The sequence below is a fragment of the Cervus canadensis genome, chromosome 14, assembly GCF_019320065.1.
Source record: "Cervus canadensis isolate Bull #8, Minnesota chromosome 14, ASM1932006v1, whole genome shotgun sequence".
NCBI lineage: Eukaryota > Metazoa > Chordata > Mammalia > Artiodactyla > Cervidae > Cervus > Cervus canadensis.
This window is the reverse complement of record NC_057399.1, coordinates 10,902,271-10,927,335: the sequence shown is the minus strand read 5'-3', so window position 1 is coordinate 10,927,335 and position 25,065 is coordinate 10,902,271. Positions and strand designations below refer to the sequence as shown.

Here is a 25,065-nt window from a genome sequence, read left to right as displayed (position 1 = left end):
CCACCAGCATTCAGAAGTTGTTTTGTGGAAGTTGCTCAGCATTCAAGTGATCTTTTGATGAATTTGTGGTGGAGAAAGTGGTCTCCCCATCCTATTCCTCTGCCATCTTGGGACTGCCCCCTCTCAAGGCCTTTTATGGATATTCCCTTCTCTGCCCGTCTCTTAAATGACAGCCTTCCACAGGAATCCTTCCTTAACCTTATTTTTTTGACTCCTTGAATACCAAATACCACATGTATGCTGAAGACCAACAAATCTATAAGCAGCTCAGACTTGTAACCAGAGTTCCTAGTGAATATAACTACATGGCTGCCCTAAAGGCATCCCAACTGCCATATGTCCAAAATGATTTCACTCCCTCCCTCTCCTGCAAACTTGTCTCTTCCCATTACTATCCACCATGCTTCTAAGCTAGAAATTTGGAGGCTTCCCTTGTAATTCAAACAGTTAATCAATTCCTATTGATCCCACTTTCTGATTAGCTCTGATACTGATTTTTTGTATCAGTATTCCAAGGCCCTGTTTTCCGATCTTCCATATCTTCAATTCATACAACTCATTTATCTTTCTCTTTCTAGTTTATTTATTTCCCCTGATACTAATGAGTGATCTTAAAATGCAGAGTTGATCATTTTATTATGCTATTTAAAATCCCTCCAAGGGTCTCACATTAATTTTGGCAAAAATGCAAACATACTAACATAATATAGTAAATAGTCTCTTCTGGGTCTGCCTCTCCTCACTTCTCCCATTTCCCTCTTTCAATCCTTAGCTTTGGAGTCTTTATTCATTCATGTCCTACCACTCAACTGCCTAGAGTTCCCAGAACCAACCATGTACTTCTCTCTCACCTCTGTGCCTTTTGAATTTTCTCTTCCCTCTTCTTGTGGCGGATACCTTTCCCCATCCCTGACCCCAACCTCCACACATCCTTTTCTTCCTTGCCTGACTGATTGTACCTTGTCCTTTAGAACTCCATCAGACCTCCTCTCATCTGGGAAACATTCCCTGATATGTTCCTTTTCCCAGGCTAGTCTTTATGCCTTTCTGACTTCCCTTGTTTTCTCATAGTATTCCATGCTTTTCTCTACCATAACAGTTATTTCCCTGTATTGTAACAGCACATAAAGTATTCAGTAGCAGTTTATGAAATACACAAACAAGTGAAAACTCTGAAAATATATTTGAATTCACAGCCTAATGCATCGTTATAGTAACCTTTTACCATGTTCTCATAGGTGAAGATGCTGGAAGCAGATCTGGTTTCAAAAATGCTTCGGGCTGTTCTGCAGTCTCATAAGAATGGAATAGCATTACCCCGGCTCCAAGGAGAGTACAGATCCCTAACTGGAGACTGGATTCCTTTCAAGCAATTGGGCTATCCTACGCTAGAAGCCTATCTGAGAAGTGTGCCAGCAGTTGTCAGGATAGAGACTAGTAGGTCTGGAGAGGTAAGAAGGTAACTGTGTTTCAGAAGAGGCAAGCCAGTTCTTAATTGCCTGTCCAGTACTTCTAGTCTCATAATTAGGATAGAAGTCAAAGTGAAAAGCACTAGCCAAGATTAGTGAAGAAGTGAAGGGAAGTGAAGTGAAAGACTCATGTCCAACTCTTTGCGACCCCCGTGGACTATACAGTCCATAGAATTCTCCAGGCCACTGGAGTGGGTAGCCTATCCCTTCTCCAGCAGATCTTCCCGACTCAGGAATTGAACTGGGGTCTCCTGCATTGCATGCGAATTCTTTACCAACTGAGCTATCAGGGAAGCCAGGGTTAGTAGTGATAGAGAATTGCATCCAAAGCACAGCCTAGATTCTCATGTCTTTTGTTTTACTCTCAAATTCTTTGTTATAAAAATTGGATTTTAACCATATTCAGTTAAAAAATTTGAAGTTTACTCAGCCTCAGTGTACATACAAAATAACTGTATTAGAGACCTTAACTGCCTAAATATCATACCACTCATTATAGGCCTGCCACAGCTGTTTGGCTAGGTCACTAGTGACCTCCTGATTACCGAATCCAATAAATACTTTAAAATTCTGATCATCTGACCTGACCCCTATCTGTTCCTATTGTCTTGATCCTAGTCAAGCCTCTGCTTGGTCATTCAGCACTTCTGGTTATTACAGGGCCTTCCCTCCTGTTCTCCCTGTCTTTAGTCCCTTCCGTCCCTAGCCTGTCATCACCTTTACTTTAGTAATAGTGATTATCCTACAATCTTAAATCTTCTAGTTCCTCTGGAATCATGTTTTATATATAATGTGGGCAACTGAGTGGTAGCAAGTAAAATTTTTTATTACATATCCCCTATGACTCAGTAGTTTTGATTCTGGTTGTCTGCCCAATATACAGTATGAAAGATTGGACAGACTACCACCCAAGACAGAAAGGTGCCCACCCCCCCCCAAATCAGTATATTTGGGGATATGTTTCATATGTAAATATGTAGGACAGGTCTGGGGTATTTCTCACAAAAATTAGAATAGTTCTTCCTCTGGTGAGGGGGTGGGTCAGAGAGGCATTGGTAGAGGAGAAAAGGGACCCAGGGGTAGGAGCCTGGCCTTCCCTGGTGGCTCAGATGGTAAAGAATCCACCTGCAATGCAGGAGACCTGGATTTGATCCCTGGGTTGGGAAGATCCCCTGGAGGAAGGCATGGAAACCCACTCTAGTATTGTTGCCTGGAGAATCCCATGGACAGAGGAGCTTGAGAGGCTACAGTCCATGGGGTCACAGAGAGCTGGACATGACTAAAGCGACCAAACAGCTCAGCACGCAGCAGAGGTTCGCCTAATCTGTAATACATTTTATATAAGGAGAAGGTATGAATTAATCAAATATTCTATTAATAGTAAAACTTTCTTCAGTGTCCCTGGTTCTCCCAGAAAGATTTGAGCCCTCCTTTCTGTCTGCTTGGCCTGTTATAATACATTCAATATAACACTTGACATAATGTTTTCTGTTCAGTCTCTTTGCCTCTCTTTCCTTCATAAGTTCCTTATGGATAAGGGATTTGTTTTTTGTTTTGTTTTGTTTTGTTGCCCCTAACTTTTGGTGCTTAATAAATATGTGTTGAATGTATAAATGATCAAATGTCTGAATGAATTAATAATTTAGTAGTGCTTCATATAGTTACTGTGCTATAAATTACTCAACTCTTTATTCTTCTTTTTGGGACATTTTTAATGTTTCCAGGTTTTGACTATTAAAATAACCCCTAATGCACATATTCGTGCATTAGGTAATTTTTCTTCTTTTGAATTGTATTCTCATATTTTCACAAATAGAAATACTGGATGAAAGATTATGAGCATGTTTCGGCTGTGGTGTAAAGCCTCCTTGCTTTCCTGTCTTGATTTCAACTTAAAATTAAAGACATTACCGCTAGATGGGGCTCTAGAGATCATCTAACCTCAGCAGTCTACATTCTGTTTTCAAATCCTTTTTCAAATATCCTGTATATCCTATCTTTTTTTTTTTTTTAATATAAAAAGCTGAGCTACTGTATTTTAAGTAGATGCCAGAGGCTCCAGGGCCTTTGCTTGCCCTGTCTTGCCCTCACACCTATGAGGCACCTCCATGGAATCCTATGACTCCACTGAACAGTTTGAAAACCCCAGATCTAAGCTATTCCCTGTTTTGTAGCTGATAGTACTGGGGTTTTTGAAGTAAACTGATTTGCCCCAAGTCACTCAGGTAATCCATTTCACTGGCAAGACTAGAATTTAGTGGTCTCTTGGAGGTAGTACAAATAGCAGTTACAAGTATGTACTTTGAATTCAGAGAGATAGCCTCGCTGCATGGCTTGAGGAGTTTGCTTAACTTTCCTGATCCTCTGTTTTCCCATGTATAAAATGGGAATAAAATAAATCTCGCAGAGTATATGAGATAATAGATACAAATCACGGGTTTCTTTTGGTTCATTTGTTAAGCCTATATACCTAGCACATTTTAGATGCTTAATGGAAACATGTTTAAGAAATAAGTGAACTTTTCAGTTTAAGGAAAAATGATTATTTAGTGTGCTGGACTATGCTTGGTTTCTCTTGCAGAAAATATAATTTAGCTCTAACATTATGAAAGAGAGAGACATGAATATTTGCATACAGCTTGATTTGGGACACGTAAACTCACAGAGATACACTTCGAAAAGTCAGCCTCTGGTTACCAGTGAATCTGAGAAATGTTTCTCCTCTCCCTTACCTTTCATAATTAGATAACCTGCTATGCCGTGGCCTGCACAGAAACTGCAAGAATTGCTCAGCTTGTGGCTCGACAGAGGAGTTCTAAAAGGAAAACTGGTCGGCAAGTTAATTGTCAGATGAGAGTAAAGAAAACCATGCCATTTTTTCTAGATGGTAAGATCTTTTCGCATGCTAAAATTGTAAAGCCTGTTTATGAATACATTGCCGTATGAAAATATTGCTTGTATTCATGATAAACACATATGTTTGTTAACATTCAAATGTCAAGGGAGAAATCCATTTGAATTTAAGTGAACATGATAAGAATGACTTATTAAGTGAAGTAACTCAGTATAACTTACTATGGCAAAGTGTGGTTTTGCTCTTTATTTGAGGGGAAAGCCTCATATAGAATGTTGGATGAACCAAGAACCTCTGAGTTAATACCTTATTTAGGAAATTGTATCTTTTACTATAAATCCTCTATTTTCAGAAAAATATGAATTATATAGTACATAAAGATATAGGCAACTCAGCCTGTATTTACTGATCATTTATCTCACGGAGCTTATAAAATAATCATTTCTAAAACTAAGTTCTCAAGAAATAGTCTAATGATAGTATAGAAGAGTAGATGCTGAATACCACGACGAGCATTTTAGGCAAAAGAGCGATCCTTGTGAGAACCGCAGTGGAGAGCGTCATGGCAAGGGGGAGACCTGAAACTAAGTTAGGGAGACTTGCAACCAGACCCCTAACGATTGGAAGAATTCAGATTGGTGGGGAAGCAATGGGAGGACTAAGATACCGCTACGTATGCTGCATTTGTAAGAATGTGAGGTGGCTGCTACCAGGTTAGTTGGTGAGTGGAGGAAAAGTAACAGGCTTGCCCAGCAGATGAAGCCACATTTTGAAGAAGCTCATCTGCTAAATACACACCAATCTGCTCTTCCCCTGCTGACCGACCCTTTGATGGCCACCCCCTCATATTCTTACAAACTGTTCTGAGCATAGAGACCAACAGAAAACATCTGGGCAAGGGAGTGACGTAATGAAACCAGGGTTTTGGGAAGCTAATTGATTCCATTATGTATGCCTGACTTCACAGGAAAACCAAAAGCAACCCTCAGACAACCAGGATTTTCTTCAGATTTTTCTGTCAGCAAAAAACCTAATTCAACACTATTAAGAAGCAAAGGAAACTCTCTTGGAGTTAAATCTGATGCTGAAATGCTGCCTTACACATTACAAACAACTATTGGAAATGAAGTATTCAAAGATGTTCCAGTGCAGAGTCATGTGACCATGTCTACCAACAACAGGTATTTGGGCTTTGTCTGGCTAAAAGGAGAAGTGTGGTGAACCTAGGATGATAAGTCTTAAACATGTGTGTCCAGGTGAAGAAGGAAATACTTTGTTTTGTGTAATGTACACATATGAGTAGAGAAATGAGTCGTTACTAGTTTCTCCACTGTTTCTGGCTGCCTAAACATCATTTTCTGAATGTCTCCATTTTGTATTTGCTGTGCATTGTTGGTAGTCTCTGCTTGTAGCATTCATTTTAGAAGGTCTCACAAATTGTCCTGAGATGCTACTTCAGCATAACTTAGTTTGGCTGAAGATCTCTCTTCCAATTAGTTTTGTAAGTTTTAAATAAAATCTCATTGATTTGTGTGCTCTACTGTGTTCCAATAATCATACCCATAATGCAGTAGATTACACGCCCATGCATCAGAAGACTGAGCTGGAAGTAATTCCGCATCCTTGAAGTTTTTGTTTGGATGCTGCCATTCATTGGCCAGGTGAAATAACTGAAATTATTTCATCTACTGGGGCTGTGGTATCCTCATTTGCCCAATAAAAATGTTAACTCAGTGATCTCACAGTTCCTTTCTGGCTCTGAATTTTATGCTTTCATGAGGTAATTCAGGTGAAGCAAACTACAACATACGGACCGAGTCTGGCCCATTGACTGTTTTTATAAATAAAGTTTTATTGGAACACAGCTACATTCCTTTGTTTATATATTCTCTGTGACTGCTTTTATACACCTGCAGAGTTGAGTAGTTGTGCATAGACAGTATGGCCTGCAAAGCCTAAAATGTATACTGTTAGACCCGTCACCCCAAAAGCTTGCCATCCCCTGGTGTAGATGAGTCAGCGTCACATTCTTCCATCCTGTTTGTACCTATACAGAACAAAATTTTTGTATCATTTTCCTTTAAATCAATGCTCGAAGATTCCATTTTGTATAAAAGATAGTTCCCCTCCCCCTAAGTGATCCCCCCACACTAGAATATTTAGAAAGAAAGAATATTTTTAAGTAGGCAAAAGGGTACTAGTTTTTTATATTTTAGTATTTTTTAATAAAGCAACCTTTAAATATTTTTCATAATGGTGTATATTTAATTGTGTTTATGATTAGTTATTATAAATTTTTAATAAAGTCTAGAAAATATATAATTAAAACTTGAATCTTGACCCAAAGCACAGTTGGTGACTTTGGTGACTGAGCTACTGTTGTCTCTGCTGGTTCTGGGCCTAAATTTCAAGATTTTGAATTGAATTTATAAGATGACAGCAAAACCAGGTATCCTGGATTGTGGGCCCAGAGGAGCACTCTCTACCCATGGTCTGGTATCTTCAACTTCTCATCTAGTGGCACTGTGTGGCCTAGATGAGAGCCTTCCATCCCTGCAGGTAGCACCAGCAGTGACTGAGTGGAGGACCTTGCCACACCATGCAGCCCTTAGGGCCCAAGGTAGTGCTGTCTGACCTGCTGCATATCATTTTCCCGCCCTCCCACCTGGCAGCACTGAGCCTGGGGAAGTGTGTTCCGCTTGCATGGGCAGCACCTACAGAAATCAAACAGGAACTCCAGCAATAAGCAGGAGCTCCATCAGCAACAGGTGAGTGTACCAGACCAGAAGAGTACCACAAGGGCCCTGAAAACTAAATTATTACTGAAACCGCAGCCTACAAAAGTGGGCCAGGAGGTATGTGATAAACCTAAACAGAAAAACTGCCTGCTAAAATTAGACATTTAAATAGGATTCCGAGTCTCCTAATATGTGTTCAGATGTGCAGGTTACAATGAAAAATATCAATCATTATATAAAGAACCAGGGAAATGACAACTTGAATGAGAAAAAACAATCAACAGACACCAATATTACCTTGAATCAGATGATGGAATTATCTGACAATGATTTTAAAGCAGCTGTTGTAAAAATGCTTTAATTTGCAATTGCAAATCTTTTTGGAAAAAAAAATAGAAAATTCACCAAAGGAAGAGAACATACAAAAAAGAACCAAATGTTCATGGTGTTTTTCAAGTCTACTATATCCTACTTTTCTGTATATTTTAAAAAATAATTTTATTTGTTTGTTTATTTTTGGCTGTGCAGGGTCTTCACTACTGTGCAGGCTTTTTCTCTAGTTGCAGAGAACAGGGGCTAGTCTCTAGTTGTGGTTTGTGGGCTTTTCGTTGTAGAAACTTCTCTTGTTGTGGAGCATAGGCTCTGGGACTTACAGGCTTCATTAGTTGCAGCACATGAACTCAGTAGTTGCTGCTCATGGACTTGAGAGTGCAAATTCAGTAGTTGTGGCACACGGGCTTCGTTGCTCCATGGCATGTGGAATCTTCCCAGACCAGGGAAGGAAACCTGTGTCTTTTGCTTTGGCGGCAGCTTCTTTTACCACCGAGCCGCAAGGGAAGCCCCTACTTTTCTGTATATTCATTCCATTAGTTTTTGAGAGTTTGATATTGAAACTCCAACTAAAAATCTTAATTTATTTACTTAAAAATAATCATAATATATAGTGGGCTTATATATAACTTTGTTCTATATTTTCCAAGTTTCCTGTAAATGTATTATCATACTTTCATAATTTAAAAAATAAAAAAGAGGGGAAAAAAGAACCAAATGGAATGACCAAAATAAAAATTCAGTGTATGAGCTCATTGGCAGAATGAATATGACAGAGAACACAATCAAAGAACTTGAAGCTAGAACAGTAGAAATTACCCAATCTGGACAACAGAGTAAATAAACTTAAACAAAACAAAATAACTAGTTGAGACTGAGAGTGCTGTCTCAGGGGGAAAAAAAAATCTAGCAGAGTCTTAGGGGCCTGTAGGGAGAATAAGAAAAGATCTAGTATTTGTATCATCAGATCCTCAAAACAAAGAGTAAGACTGAAGGTATATTTGAAGGCATAATGGCTGGAGCTTCTCAAATTTGGCTAAAAACATAAATCTGCAGGTTCAGGATGCTTAGGAAATCCCAGATAGGATGAATTCAAAGAATCCCACACCAATAATGAAACTTATGAAAACTAAAGACAAAGAAAAAAATCTTATAAATAGCCAGAGAGAAATGATACATCACCCATAGGGGAATACCAGTTTTAATGACAGTGGTTTTTCATTCACAGTCATGGAGAAATCATGAAGGAAAGAAATGGCACATTTTTAGTGGTGAAGGAAAAAACCTGTCAGTCAAAATTCTATATCCTCCAGAAATGAAAAGGAAATAAAGAAGATATTCTCAGATGAAAGAAAACTAGGAGAATTTGTCATTAGCTGACTTACTCCTAAAGAGGGACTAAAGGAAGTTGTCTCAACAGGACAGAAATAATCTAAAATGGTTTGGAACTTCAGAAAGTACAGGCATAAGCCCTAACATAACAGTAATTACTTTAAATATAAAAACACATAAAAATATGTTCAGCTTCATTAGCTACTGCTGCTGCTGCTAAGTCACTTCAGTCGTGTCCAACTCTGTGTGATCCCATAGACGGCAGCCCACCAGGCTCCCCCGTCCCTGGGATTCTCCAGGCAAGAACACTGGAGTGGGTTGCCATTTCCTTCTCCAATGTGTGAAAGTGAAGTCGCTCAGTCGTGTCCGACTCTTAGCGACCCCATGGACCCCAGCCTGCCAGGCTCCTCCATCCATGGGATTTTCCAGGCAAGAGTACTGGAGTGGGCTGCCATTGCCTTTTCTGGTAAATTAAAGCTACATTGAGATTCAACTGGCCAGTCGGGGTCATGAGCTCTCCATCCTAGAACCATGACCCAGTTTGTCCATAACCTCACAGAGAAGGTCCCAGCACTGCTGTGGCTTACTCAAAGCCTCGATTGGCCACATTTTGGCACTATGCCAAGGTTGATCTGGTGCCTCCAACTCTGCTGAGATCCTTATAGCTATTCAGAGCTGGGGGAAAAATATCAATAGTGCTCAAACAAGTAGCTTTAAACAGCTCCCAGTTAAGGAAACTCTACTGAATGGTGTGGTGACCACTGAGATGTGAATGTGGTTTTATGTTGGTGAGATTGTAGGCAACAGTGACATCATTGGCTATGATGTTTGAAGACCAGTCTTTAATATATGATTATATTTGCTTTATTATTTGAGTGTTCTTGGATTATGTGTGAGCAGGCTGTTAATTGAAGATGAGATAAGATGATAGTAATAAGATAATGTGTCAGAAAAAAAAAAAACCTATATTGAGACACACCTATCAGAATGGCTGAAATAAAAAATAGTGATACAGTAATAATAGGGGACCTTAATACCCACTGACATCAATGGACAGGTCATCCAGACAAAATCAGTAAGGTAACAGAGGTCTTAACACAGCAGACCAAATGAACCTAATAGATATCTTGTTTTTCAGTTACCAAGTCGTGTCCACCTTTTTGCAATCCTGTGAACTGTAACATGCCAGGCTTCTCTCTCCTCCGCTGCCTCCCAGAGTTTGCTCAGATTCATGTCTATTGAGTTGGTGATGCTGTCTAACCTTCTCATCCTCTGCTGCCCTTTTCTCCTTTTGCCTTCAGTTTTTTCCAGCATCAGGGTCTTTTCCAGTGAGCCAGTTGTTCACATCAGGTAGCCAAAGTATTAGATCTTCAACTTCAGCAACAGGCCTACCAATGAATATTCAGGGCTGATTTTCTTTAGGATAGACTGGTTTGATCTCCTTGCTCTCCAAGGGACTCTCAAGAGTTTTCTCCAGCACCACAATTTGACACCATCGATTCTTCAGTGCTTAGCCTTCTTTATGGTCCAATCTCACGTACATAACAACTGGAAAAATCATAGCTTTGACTATATGGACCTTTGTTGGCAAAGTGATGTCTCTCCTTTTTAATATGCCATCTAGGTTTGTCATAGTTTTCCTTCCAAAGGACAAGCATCTTTTCATTTAATAGATATCTATAGGACATTAAATCCAAAAGCAGCAGAATACACATTCTTTTCAAGTGCACATAGGACATTCTCCAGGATAGATCATATACTAGGTCACAAAACAAACTTCAACAAATTTAAGAGGAAGAAATTATATCAAGCATTTTTTCTGAGCACAGTGGTATGACACTAGCAACCAACTACAGAAAGAAAAATGGGAAAAGAACAAACATATGGTGAGTAAACAGCATGCTACTAAAAAAAAAAATGGTCAACAATGAAATCAGAGGAAATCAGAAAATATCTTGAGACAAATGAAAATGGAAATATAACTTTCCAAAGTTGGGAGGCATCAAAAACTGTTTTGAGAGGCAAGTTTATAGTGATACAGACTTGATGTCTATATCGATGTATCACCAACTCAATAGACATGAGTTTGAGTAAACTCTGGGAGTTGGTGATGGACAGGGAAGCCTGCCGTGCTGCAGTCCATGGGTCCACAAAGAGTTGGACATGACTGAGTGACTGAACTGAACTGAGACTTCTCACAAGAAACAATGAAAGAAAACCTCAAAAACCTAACCTATTGCCTAAAAGAATTAGAAAAAGAAGAGCAAACAAAGTCCAAAGTCAGCAGAAAAATGAAATAATAAAGATCAGAGAAGAAATAAAATAGAGATCATAAAAACAATGGAAAAGATCAATGAGACCAAGAGCTGGTTCTTAAAAAAGATTTAAAAATTGATAAACTTTTAGCCAGGCTCACCAAGAAGAAAAGAGGACCCAAGTAAGAATTGAAGAGGAGAAATAACAACTGATACTTCAGAGATACAAAACAATCCTAGAGAATATTATGCACAGTTAGGTGCCCATGAATTGGACAATCTAGAAGAGATGGACTTCCCTCATAGCTCAGTAGTAAAGAATCTGCCTGCAATGCCGGAGACCTGGGTTCGATTCCTGGGTTAGGAAGATCCCCTGGAAATGGCAACCCACTACGGTATTCTTGCCTGGAGAATCCCATGGACAGAGGAGCCTAGCAGGCTACAGTCCACGGGGTCGCAAAAATCAGATGCCACTTAGCAGCTAAACCAGAAGAGATGGACAAATTTCTAGAAACATACAAATAGCCAAGACTGAAACAAAAAAACAGAAAAGACAGTTTGAACAGGCTGGTTACTAGAAGTGAAACTGAATTTGTAATAGAAAAGCTAGAAGCAAAGTCCAGGACTAGATGGCTTCACAGGGGAATCCTACCAAACATATGAATAAGAACTAATATCTGTTCTTCTCAAGCTATTCCAAAAAATTGAATAGGAGGGATCACTCCCACATTCATTCCATGGGTTACCATTGTCTCAATACCCAGAGATGCCAGAGAGAAAATCACAAGCCAATATCTTTGATGAATATAGATGCAAAAATCTACAACAAAATATTAGCAAACCAAATCTGCCTGTATAAAAAGGGTCATATACCATGATCAAGTTGGATTTATTCCAGAGTTGTAGGGATGGTTCAACATTTGCAGATCAATCAATGTGATACACCACATTAACAAAGGAAGGCTCAGAATCACATGATCATCCCAACAGACACAGACAAAACATTTGACAAAATTCCATATCTACTCAGGATTAAAAGCTGTCATCAAAGTGGGTATAGAGGGAACTTCTCTCAGCATAATAAAGACCGTTTATGACAAACCCACAGCCAAAATCAAAGTCAGTGGTAAAACCCTTCCCACTAAATTCAAGAACAAGACAAGGATACCCGCTCTTTTTACTTCTGTTTAACATAATATTGGAAATCCTAGCCACCGCAGAAAAGAAAAAGAAGTAAAAGGTATCCAGATTGGAAGAGAAGAAATAAAACTGTCACTTCTTGCAGATAACATAATACTTTATAGAGAAAACCCAAAAGTCTCCACCCCAAAACTATTAGAAATAATAAATGAATTCAGCAAGGTTGCAGGGTACAAAATTAATAGACAGAAATCTGTTGTATTTCTATATGCTAATAATGGAATATCAGAGAATAAGAAAGCAATAGCATTTATAATGACATCAAAAAATAAAATAACTAGGAATAAACCTAGGTAAGGAGGTGAAATACCTATGCTCTGAAAACCATAAAACATTGATGATGAAAGTTGAAGATGATACAAAGATGGACAAAGTGCTCCTAGATTTGAAGAATTAATATTGTTAAACTAGCCGTACTGCCCAAAGCAATCTACAGATTTAATGCAATCCTTATCAAAATACCCAGAACATTTTTCACAGAACTGGAACAAATAATCCTAAAATTCATATTGAACCATAAAAGACTTTGAATTGCTGAAGCAATCTTGAGAAAAAAGGAGCAAAGCTGGAGTATATCCCTCCTAGACTTCAGACAGTACTACAAAGCTACAGTAATGAAAGCAGCATGCTGCTGGCACAAAAACAGACACAGATCGATGTAACAGACTAGAGAGCCCAGAAATAAACCCACACACCTATGATCAATTAACTATGACAGTGGAGGCAACTATATACAATGGAGAAAAGACTGTCTCCTTAACAAGTTGTTGCTGGGATAACTAGACAACTACATATAAAATAAGATATTAGAGCATTCTCTCACACTGTATACAAAAGTAAATTCAAAATGGTTTAAAGACCTAAATTATTATTAGTAAAGACCTGAAGCTATAAAAGTCCTAGAAAAACATTGTATAGCACAGGAATTATCTTATTAGCCATTATCTGTAATAACTTACAATGGAGTATTATCTGCAAAAATACTGAATCACCATCTGTATACCTGAAAGTAATACAGTATTACAAATCAAATATACTTCAATTTAAAAATCTAACACTATCTGGCAAGCATACAGAGAAAATGGATCACTCATAGCATTGTTTTTGGGAATATAAAATTGTACAGCCATGTTAGAAGATAGTTGAGGATAAGTTAGAAGTTAGAGGATAAGTTAGAAGATAGTTTCCTTAAAAAAAAAGAAAGGTAAACAAATTTCACTCCTAGACATTTATCCCAGAGATATGAAAACTTTGGTTTACACAAAAACCTGTACACAGGTGTCCATAGTAACTTTATTCATAATAGACCCAAACTAGAAACAACCCAGATGTCCTTGAGAAGTTGAAAGATTGAACAAACTGAATACATCCGCACTACAGAATATACCTCTCAACAGTATAAAGGGATGAACTATGGACATATGCAACATCAGTGGATTTCAAGGGAATTGTGCAGAGTTGAAGGCAATCTCAAAAAGTTACATGCTGTATGACTCTATATAACATCCTTGAAATGACAAAATTTTAGAGATAGAGAACAGAGAAGTGACTGCCAAGATCAAGAGCTGGAGAGAGGGGAAGGATGTGGCGACGCGAGAGGGAGCCTTGTAGTGAGGGGTAGTTCTGCCTGTTGGTCCTAGTGCTGGCTGCATGCAGCTGTGTGTGTGGCAGAACCGTACACACGTACATGTAAGTGAATCCAGAGTGTGCTCTGGATTATACCAGTGTCAGCTGCTTGGTTTTGATATCGTACTATGCAAGCTATTACTCTTGGAGGAAACTGGGTGAAGGGTACATGAGACGTCTATGTACATTTTCTTGAAAATTCCCATGAATTTATTATAAATATTTCAAAACAAAAGATTAAAATTGATAGCAAAATCTTTCTATATGGTTTTAGTTTTGAGAATTAATATAGGATATGCTTTTGTTTTTTGCCTTTCACCGTAAGAATTTTGAATTCCGTATAGTGTAGAATGTCTTCTGGGCTTCCCAGGTGGCTCAGTGGGTAAAGAATCTGCCTGCACTGCAGCAGACACTGGTTTAATCCCTGGGTTGGGAGGATCTCCTGGAGGAGGGCATGGCAACCCACTCCAGTATTCTTGCCTGGAGAGTCCCAGGGACACAGGAGCCTGGTGGGCTATAGTCCATGGTGTCACAGAAGGGCAGACGTGACTGACGCAACCAGCACGTACGCACAGAATGTCTCCTACCTTCTTGTGCAGTGAGTTCTAGAACTGCGCACCTGTCTTCAGTTGTCTGTCTTTGTACGGATGTGTTCAGACTATTTTAATTAAAGCTGTTGAAGTTGTTGTAAAACATCGTCATCAAACCTTTTTTTAAAGAGTATAGTACAAATTGAAAGTTACATAAGAGGAATCTAAACACCATCTGGTGGCAGAGGGTATGGGCTGCCTTTCAAATTATAAAATCAAAGAAGTTGCTCTTACCAAAATACAATAATAGCAAAAGATTTTATTTCTAAACTTACGAAATATTAAGGAGTAATCTTAAGTAGTATAAGCTATTATGAGTTTAAACTTTTTAAAGTCACCATATGTTTTGAGAAGCTAATGAAAGCTATGTAATCTTCCCAGAAAAATTAGTTGGTGCACATATGCATGCATGTTTGTCTACGAATGCAGGAAATATATGGACCCCAGAGCCCATTCTCAAAAATTCTGCTTAAAGAACTCATGGCTGCCAGTTAACAAACTGGAAGATTCTAGAAAACTAATGTAACTGATATTCTCTAGTATTGTAGGTATCAATCTAAGTTTACTATGGTCTATAGTGAAATAGAAAGAGGAGTCAAAAGTGAGGATATGTGATTGATTTGTGGTTTTTCTGGGAAATGTTTATTATTAAAAAAAATATAATTCACAACCATTGTATTTTGTTAAAATGATGATTATTAAAATGGGGTGTTTAAATATATGTATGCATGAAACATAGGTGAATATGGTGCTGAAGACCAGTGTTTCATTAGGCCTAGAATGAGACAAGAAATCACTGTATGTATATCATAGTAAGATCATGGACTTTGGATATAAATAAAGGACTGTTTGGCATTAGCCAATGGGAACCATGATTGAAAAGGTATCTTGCAAGTATTAAGCTAAAGTAAATGAATGTATATTTTTGAGATCTTGTAGGTTTTAAAAGTTGTATACTAAATAATTATAGGAAACATTTTCTAAAATACATTTATTGTTTTGTTGTGATTACAGAAGTATTAATGTGTATTGTGTGGAAAATTTGCAAAGTATAAACAAATAAAAGAGAAAAAAATCACCTCTAATCTAAACACAAATGTAAACATTTAAAAATATCTTTCTATGTTATTTATGTAAGTTTTAAAAATACAAATTGGGCCATGATGTATATTACTGTTTTTTAACCTGTTTTAAAAGACAACATATTAACATTTTCCATATTGTTAAATACGCATCTACAGTATCATTTTTAGTGTCAGGCTCATCCATAGTCTAGTCATTTATTGTTAAATATAAGTGATTTTCACTATTGCAAGCAATTCTACAATGAACATATATGTAGAATAATCCTTGCCTGTATTCACAACTAGTTATTTAGAGTAAATTAGTAGAAATAGACTCTCTGGGTAAGAGGGTATACACACTAATGCTTTATTAATTTGTACTCTAAACAATGATACCAGATAGAGTTTTCTAGAAGCACATGGGAATGATAGTTTACTTGTGCACTTGCCAACACTGGGCATCAGTTTTTTATTTGGTGTTCTAAAAGGTAAAAAGAAAATGTACCTATGCTTTAATTTCTATTTCTTTGATTCTGATTCTTAAGGAAGTTATGTTTTTCACATGTTTATTAGCCCATTTAGGATCTTTTATAACTTAGATATTTTGTCATTTGTTGGTTTTTCTTTCTAATTTGTGAAAGTGATTTATAAATTACGATGTTGACCTTTTTGCCCTGTAGTATGCTGGCAGCGCTTCCTCAGTTTATTTCTTTAATTTTACTTATTTGTTTATTAAGGCTGTGCTGGGTCTTCATTGATGTGCAGGCCTTTTTCTGGTTTGAAGAGTGGAGCTACTCGGGTTGCAGTGCACAGGCTTCTCGTTGAGGAGCACAGGCTCCGGGGCACTCAGGCTTCAGTGTCTGTGGCCTGTGAGTTCAGTAATCATGGCCTGTGGGCTCAGTAGTTGCAGCTCCCGGGCTCTAGGACGCAGGCTCAGTAGTTGGGGCACACGAACTTATTTGCTCCACAGCGTGTGGGATCTTCCGGGATCAGGGCTTGAACCTGTGTCTTCTGCATTGACAGGCGAACTCTGTACTACTGAGAGCCATCAGGAAGGCCCCTCCCTTGTTTATTTAATTATGATATTTTGGGTATACAAAAACTTTAAAATTTTCTAGTTACATCTATTAATCTCTTCCTTTATGGCTTTTGCCTTTAGGTGTTATGCTTAGAAAAGCATTTCTACCCCCCATTTATGTAGTATGTCTTCTGTTTACTTTTAGAATTTTGATGGTTTTTTTTTTTTTTTTTTTTTTTTTGCATTTAAACCTTTAATTCACCTAGAATTTATTTTGCTGTATAGTGTGAGAGATGACTCAGTGGGTAAAGAATCCACCTGCAACGCAGAAGACGCCAGTTCGATCCCTGGGTTGAGAAGATCCCCTGGAGGAGGAAATGGCAACCTACTCCAGTATTCTTGCCTGAAAAATCCCATGGACAGAGGAGCCTAGGGGGCTACCGTCCATGGGGTTACAAAGAACCAGACACAACTGAGCGACTGAGCATGCACATTGAAATTGTGTGAGAGTAGGAATCTTTCCTGTTATGATGTCCTAATATCAATTATGACATAATACTTTCTTTTCCTGATGGTTTGAAATGCTGTGTCTGCCAATACTAAATTGTTATAAGTATATGATTCCATTTCTGGGCTTTCCGTTCAGAGTCATTGACTATACCTATCTCTTCTTTCACAGTGCCAAACTACTCAGGTTATTATAAATTTATAATAAGTGTTCATACCCTTTCCTTTCTACTTGCTTCTTTCTGTACCTCCTAATTTGGTTTGTTGCTTTTGTCATGTGCTTTTATTACACCTACTGCCCCTATTACAGCACTTGGTAGACTTTGTTTATATATATATATTCAATCAGTGCATTAATTATCTATTATGTAACAGATGACCACAAATTTAGCAGTTTACAGCACATGCTTATTATTATCCCATAGCTTCTATGGATTAGGAATCTAAGAACCACTCAGCTGAGTTTCCTGTTTCAGAGCTTCTCATGCAACTGCAGTCACACTGTCAGCTGTGGCTGGGGTCGGCTGAGACGAATCCCCTCCCAGGCCCACTTACATGGTTGTTGTTACAATCTATTCCTTTTGAGTTGTGCCTTAGTTTCATCTGGCTGGCCAAAGACCAGCTTCAATTTTGTGCCATGTAGGCCTCCCTAAGGTGGCCATTTGCCTCATCAGAGCCGGCAAAGAGAGATTATGCTAGCAAAGTGGAAGTTAGAATCTTCTGTAATCTAATTATGTATAATCCCCTCAACCTTGAAGTACCCCATTGATTAGAAGCAAGTTCCTCAAAGGGAGGGGGTTACACACGGCTGTGGCACCAGAGGCAGGGGCACTGGGGGGCCGTGTTCTAGCTGCTTGCCACGGTCAGTTTTCTCAGTGGTATGTGTAGTCCATGAGACTAACGCTGTCTTTCTCTTGTGTATCGTTGATCATTACGCTCTGACACAGTGGCATGTAATAGTAGGTCCTTAAATACTAGTGGGATAATAGTGTGTCTCTAATAAATGGCATATGTTTAAATATGGCTTTTTTTAGGAGGGGACAGCCTAAATATTTGTCTTTTAAGAAACAAAGTAATAAGTCTTTTATACTGACTGTTACAAAACTGGTTGGACCTGTGTTATCTCCTTATGTTTGTTTTTCATGTGCCCCTGTGGTTTTCCTTGACTATTTTTCTTTTGCTGTGTTGACTGTTTTCTTTTCTGTGCCTTGGACCCAAAGGCTTGAACCAGAGCAGCCCCTACCATATCCTTGCTGTGCTTTCTGTCATTCTTCACTCGTGACCCCCTGCTTCCTGCTCAGGTCCTCACAGCTGACTCAGAGCAGGCAGAGGTTCCAGTTTACACTTCTTAGGGTTCTGAAGCAAGGGAAAGGATTGCTGTCTCCCTGCCAGTTCTGCATAAGTAGAAATTGGATATGTTTTTGGCATCTTCTGTATTATCCAGATGCATTAGTACACGAATGTGATGCTCTTATAATTGCAGAGCATCGTATACTAAATAAACGTTTGCTTGTAGCCTACAGTCTAATCATTTCTTTTAGAATTTAGCAGATGTGCTTCATTTCTTTTTTTTCCCTCCCGGTTATGTTGCCCTCTGAGATTCCAAAACTCCCCACAGACCCACCTTGTGGAAACCTCTCCTCTTTCATGACTCCCTCCCCGGGGCGGGTCTCCATCCCTAAATCTTTTGTCTCTGCTTTTGTCTTTTATATTTTGTCCTACCTACTTTCAAAGAGATTGGGCTGCCTTTTTGGGTGCCTGGTGTCCTCTGCCAGTGTTCAGAAGTTTTTTAATGGAAGTTGCTCAACATTCAAATGATCTTTTGATGAATTTGTGGGGGAGAAAGCAGTCTCCCCATCCTGTTCCTCCACCATCTTGGGACCTCCTCCGATGTGCTTCATTTCAGAGAATTGATCTAATTTTTAGAGTATTCCATACTGTTGAAAAATTGTGAAATAGGTATACTGTGTCACAATCACCTCTAGTCCCATACTCACTGCTGGGAAGTCTTTGATTCATTCAATCATCCTATTCCTTCTTAGAGCATTCCGTCCTCCTTGCATGTACCAAGCACTGCCTTAGGCACTAGAAAAACAAATAATTAGTGCTCTAGGCACTGGAAACACAAGTAATAGACATCTGGAGTCTAGTGAGACAGGCAGACATGAACACAGATTATTTCTGTTTGTGGGTGGGGATGGTATTTCCTTGTCCTTATGTTTAGAAAATTTTTCTATGTATTTCCAGTACAATTTACACAAAAATTATTTTAGTGAGGGTATGAGGTGGGAAATCTACCTTTCTTTCCTAAGTCGTTAATTGACCATCCCCTCTCTGGTTTGAAATGCCACTTTTATCTTGTGCTGAGATATTAATATAATGTAAATTGAGTATTTATAAGCTCTCTACTATTTTACTTATCTGTCCAACTATTTATAAGCTCTCTACTATCTTACTTATCTTGTCCAACTATGTTGTACCTGTATAACACATTTCAGTATCTGGTAATGCAAGTTTTCCATTTTTTAGTTACATTCAAAAATATTCTTTATGTTCAACTGTTTGTTCTTTGCATAGCTTTCTTTATTTTGGATTGCTAGTTTCTTAATGCGCTTGTGTGCTCTGTCGTGTCTGACTCTGCAACCCCACGAACTGTAGCCCACCGGGCTCCTCTGTCTATGCGATTTTCCAGGCAAGAATACAGCAGAAGGTTGCTGTTTCCTTCTCCAGGTTATCTTCTGGACCCAGGGATTGAACCCGTGTCTCCTGCATTGCAGGTGGATTCTTTACCCACTGAGCCATTGGGGAAACGTGACTTCCAAGTTCTTTTTAAATTACTAGTTTAAATTCAGCCTCTAATATACTTTCCTTCAGTGAATATGAAAGCTGTTACAAGGTATCATTTTAATTTTCCCCTTTTGAAATACTTTAGTGACTTATTTTGCTGCTCAATGCCACAGAGACTTTAAATGAAAAGTATAGTGTTTGAAACTTGGTTACTGACTTTGCTATTTGAATTCTAATTTACCTTTGTTTTATACCTTAGGTTTAGCCCAAAGGCATCCCTTCCTCCACCTTTTCAGATGCATCTTTCAAGAACCTGTACTAAGGAAATGAGTGGTATGTTTTCTAAACATTATTTGTGTGATACATTATGACTTCCTGAGCCTCAGAACCCTAAGAAGAATATCTAGTGGTGGCTTTTGACATTTGTTCTCACCTCCCACTTGTAATATCTCTCTCCTTCTCTCTTTTCTGATTTCTTTAAGTTATGAATTGTAGTGATCTAAAGACAAAGTAATACCTCCAACGGTATCATTATTGTTCTGACTTGAGACTTTCCTCACACCAGACCTGTTCTGTCACTTCCGCTTGTTACCTACAGAGATCCTGTGTCCCTTGTCACTTTCACTCATTAGAGAGTAAGATTTAAAGCACATAAATAGGGAACTTCGACTCAAAAAATAGTTTCAGATACTCATAAAATACTTTCACATACTTAACACTATGTGAAAACTGGTCTCCTAAACTGTGTGCAATGACCGTAAGCACCTAAATATGAATATAAATATATACAATCCAAAAGGACAATAGAAGACATAATAAAGTTGAAGAATCTGAAGATCAAAAGTGCACACACTTGTCTTCTCCAACCAAAGTGTAAATCCCTTGCTCTTAGACTCACCGGAGGAATACATGGTTTTCAGAATTTGTACTTATACTGCATGAAATTTATGTGGTTTTAAATGATTTGCTGCTTTACATGTGATTCTTACTGAGTTGAAATTATGGAAATTTTTTTCCATAGGAATATATCTCCAGTATTTCTCATGAAAATTGATGGAACAGTTTGATTTTTGTCTTTATCAATTATAGTTACCTATGCATTTTCTGAAAAATGACCACTTAGTAAAGCCACATACCTTTAGAGGTTGTAAATCCTTTAAATTAGAATAAGCTTTTTCTGCAGAACCAAGAGGACTTGTTTCAGGAGGATTACGATTCACCCAGGGGCTGGGTTAATAACCTCTTACACATAACGTCTTCTAATTGCTGGCAGCCTTGATTACTTCCTTGATTTGTTGAACAAAAGGCACAGAAGCTTAAATAACTCCAGTAGCCCCACAGAGCAGGTGCATTTGCAGGCTCCAACTACATGCCAACTGCTGACTCTCTCTTTAAGGGAGGGACTGGCCAATTCCAAGAAATTCATCTTTTCCTTCTTCCTAGTTCTTTTATATACCATTATTTAGGAAGAACTTTATAAATTAACTGTGCCTTTAATAGGAAACAGATGTGGAAATCTTGGACCCTTCTACTGGCTGAGCCAAGCTAAGTCTCAGCAAAAGGAAGTTCTCATGCCCTCTGGTGGGTAAGGCAGAGTCAGCATCCAGCCATCCCCAAGGGATAGCTCTCCTTTCCGTTTCCTAGCATCCTCAGAGGCCAGCAACCACAAACCAGCCTAAGTGTCTCTACAAGCCAGTTTTTAAAATAAGATAAAGTAAAAATTGTTGAATCCCAGCAGAAATACTGTGTGATTAAAATGTGAACATATTTTGTTTACAGACGGTAATTTTTCATATACTCTGGTCTGTATCCCAGTAAAATTTTAAAAAGGTTTGGAATGAATTTCGTAGTTCTTCCAGAAATGTCAGCTATTGTGGACACTTAAATTAAGATATTAACTCAGGTATTCTAAGTTTTAAATAAAAAATAAATGTAAGAGAGCTAGCCAAAGCTCTGTAGTATTCACTTATGAAAAATGAATGACTTGTTTTGGGGAAATAAAAGCAAATCATTAATAGTTATCTGTGGGTATCAGATCTTTTATTTATGTTCATAAACTGAGGCTAGGTTGTTTATTACATGTGCATCAATTTTTGAACTTTTGCTTAGTGCTGAATTATTTTTTCTTATTAATAAAGGGCAAATTGATCATGTCTTAAAACCTGGACAGTTGTTTATTTTTTATGAAGTGTTTCTTTGATCTTACTATTAAGGCATTATTCTTACACTTTGTAAAATACAGCTTTAAATTTAGCATTACATATATACTATTATTGTCTAAAATTTAACCTTTCTTGGTTGGAATTAGAAAATAATTGGTTAAATAATTTCATTATTCTTTATGAAGCAAACATCATCCTGATGTTTAAATTAAACTGTGACATATCTTTGCAAAATAAAGGGGCTAGGTTCCCTCTTTGAGTGGCCGTTGACCTTCCTGATTATTTCAGGATTAAAACTTAGAATGAAGTTGTTATGGTCTTGCTCTCCTAATCCTGTTCCCTTTGAAGTCCCTTAACCCCCACAAGCCTGAAGTGCCACAAAGCCTAAAGACAGAAATACTGGATAATAGGGATAATCTGAAATGTTAAGCATTCTGGTTAATTCTATCATTTTTTTAATTTAAAGATAATTTAAATCAGGCTGTTGAAAAACCAAATGTCACGCCTCCTGCCTCTTACACTTATAAAATGGATGAGGTTCAAAACCGCATAAAGGAAATGCTAAACAAGCATAGCAATGGCATTTGGATATCTAAGCTTCCACATTTTTACAAAGAATTATATAAAGAAGAACTAAATCAAGGAATTTTACAACAGTTTGAACACTGGCCTCATATTTGCACGGTACGTTTCTTCTTATTCTTCCCTCTTGATGCTTCCTCCCTGCCTCACTTTCAGATTTTGAGTTATTAGTCGTATCATCTTTTATTTAGGGAGCACAAAGCACTTTACATAATATTGCTTCATTAATCTTTTATCACTAAGTTTAACACATATAAGTTCTTATTTATAGGAGAAATACGTCTTGGTTGAGAGCTGTGTGTGTTGTAACTGCTGTGTGTTTAATATATGATCATATATATATACACATACACACCATTTAGTATTGAACTGTTACCAGTAGATACTGATGGCTCTGTCAATCTAATAATTTAAACTTAACTGGTAATAGAACATTTTTTGTTGGCCTCAAATTTTATGTGCTTGTTCCTGAGCATTTTTAAAGACATTCAGCTGAACAGATTTTAGTTATTTGGCTAATTATTTATAGAATACCTTAAAAAATTAATATAGAATTCAGATTTTAAATTTTTAAAAACTCCTTTGAAGGAAAAAATTGAAAGGTGAGCTAACATCAATTTTCATGCCTGTTCCTACTTGAGAGTCTATTATGGTAAAATGATGGATCAGAGTAGTTTATCAGAAACCTTAGTTCAGCCAGAGATAGAGAAAACTAGCTTCCTAAAGGTAAATAACTAATCTTTAGATATTTCTCTTTTTTAATATAATTATTTATTTTTGGCCACACTGGGCCTTGGTTGCTGCTCGCAGGTGTTTCTCTAGTCGTGGCGACTGGGGTCTACTCTCTAGTTGCAGTGCACAGGCTTCTCATCCCTGTGGCTTCTCTTGTCAGGAACACGGGCTCTAGGCGCCTGGGCTCAGTAGCTGTGGCACACGGGCTTACCCCACAGCTTGTGGAATCTTCCCAGGGCAGGGATCAAACCCATGTCCCCTGTATTGGTAGGCAAATTCCCAAACACTGGACCACCAAAGAAGTCCCTTAATGTTTCTTAATGCTGTTTACATAGACTGTATTCAGCAAAATAACTTCTAAATAGTAGCATTAGCTTTACTTGGTGCTTCTAAGCTTATAGAATTAGATATGCATGACAATTATTATTTGACACAGGGCTTTCATTTCTTTACCTTAATGTATATTTTGGTCCCCAACGCTGGGCGCAGTATGGGCCACTCCCTCTTATAGGCACCTGGCCTAAAGACGGCATGTATTTTTATAACCGCTGCTTCCTCCAGGGCACTAACACCTGCCCCAGTCCCGTGGGCTTTCCAGACAAGGGTTATGTGTCCATCCATCCATCCATCCATCCATCCATCTTGTTCGTTCTCTACACCTGCAGGTACCAGGCAGTGCCTTAGGTACTGAGGCCACCTTAGGGCAATGTAATATGCTGATGAATACACAGTGTGAAGTGAGAAAATAACAAATACCAAACTCTGGAAGTATGGCTATTTCCTTCCCTATAAAGTCAAGAATGATCATAAGAATGTTTTCCCTGATTTATGTTGAATATGGGGTTTGTTCTTGTGGTAGGAATTTCTAAGGTCGCTATTTGATTTCTTCCATTTTTATTCTTTTCTGGGAAGGATATTCTTACTGGATGCAGGCTGAGCAGCATTGAGGAACCTCTCAGGTTTTCATAATCTTGAGGAGATTTTTGAGGTTTCACCAGGCCGCTCAGTCTGAAGGTTCAGGGGCCTGGAGCTTCTTTTTGAAATGCATATGGTTCTTTTATTTTTTAAATCCATAGGTATTCATGAACTTATGTTTTCAATGAACTTTTAAGTCCTCTTATTGTGAAGATACACATATAACTCACTATTAAGTTTCCAAAAAGAAGGATCGTCGGAGTAAAAGAATTTTAAATTAACTTCACAGATTCTTCCTAATGTAGTATATTTCTGGTTGAGGGTTCCCAGGTGGCTCAGACAGCAGAGAGTCTGCCTGCAGTGCAGGGGACTTGGGAAGATCCTCTGGAGAAAGGGATGGCAACCTACTCCAGTGTTCTTGTCTGGGAAATCCCATGGACAGAGGCACCTGGTGGGCTACAGTCCATGGGGGTTGCAAGGAGTCGTACACTATTGAGCGACTAACACTTTCTTCACTTTTCTGATTAGTTTGTTTTAAACTGCATGATAATAACTAGTTATTTGTGTAGCTAAATATATGGCTTTGGGAGAGAAATTCTCATCCTTACTACTTTACATGTCTCCAGACCCTCACAATTTCTTTTGCCAGGATTGCAGGTGACAGAAGAGCTGTCTCTTTGATGTTGAAACTTTACCTAAAATGGGTGGTTTCCTGCTAAATTTCAGGTGCTAAAATAATTTTTAATTTTTTGGTTGCTCAAATGCATCTTTGTTGCATGATTATTTCTGTCTAGGCAATGAGGGTAGAATGTGAAGCAGAAATAAAATGTTATCTTTCTTATCTTCATGCTGTTTCTCTCAATTTTAATAGGACTGTTTCGATGTAATCACTATCAGTTGTCAG

At 38.2% G+C, this 25,065-nt stretch overlaps 1 protein-coding gene and 1 pseudogene across 3 annotated transcripts in view; both read left to right on the top strand.

Moving 5' to 3' along the window:
* Positions 1-25,065, top strand: part of TDRD7 (tudor domain containing 7) — a 92,108-nt gene that overhangs the window by 18,077 nt on the left and 48,966 nt on the right. For 2 of the 3 annotated variants that reach the window (XM_043486907.1, XM_043486908.1), the window contains 5 exons: positions 1,239-1,451; positions 4,215-4,356; positions 5,291-5,504; positions 20,030-20,103; positions 22,399-22,616. In XM_043486907.1, coding sequence (XP_043342842.1) covers positions 1,245-1,451; positions 4,215-4,356; positions 5,291-5,504; positions 20,030-20,103; positions 22,399-22,616 — 855 coding nt within the window. In that variant the 5' untranslated portion in view covers positions 1,239-1,244. The remainder of the gene's footprint in view (positions 1-1,238; positions 1,452-4,214; positions 4,357-5,290; positions 5,505-20,029; positions 20,104-22,398; positions 22,617-25,065) is intronic. The other variant, XM_043486909.1, reaches the window with a different exon arrangement.
* LOC122453057 lies at positions 9,116-10,005 on the top strand (annotated as a pseudogene).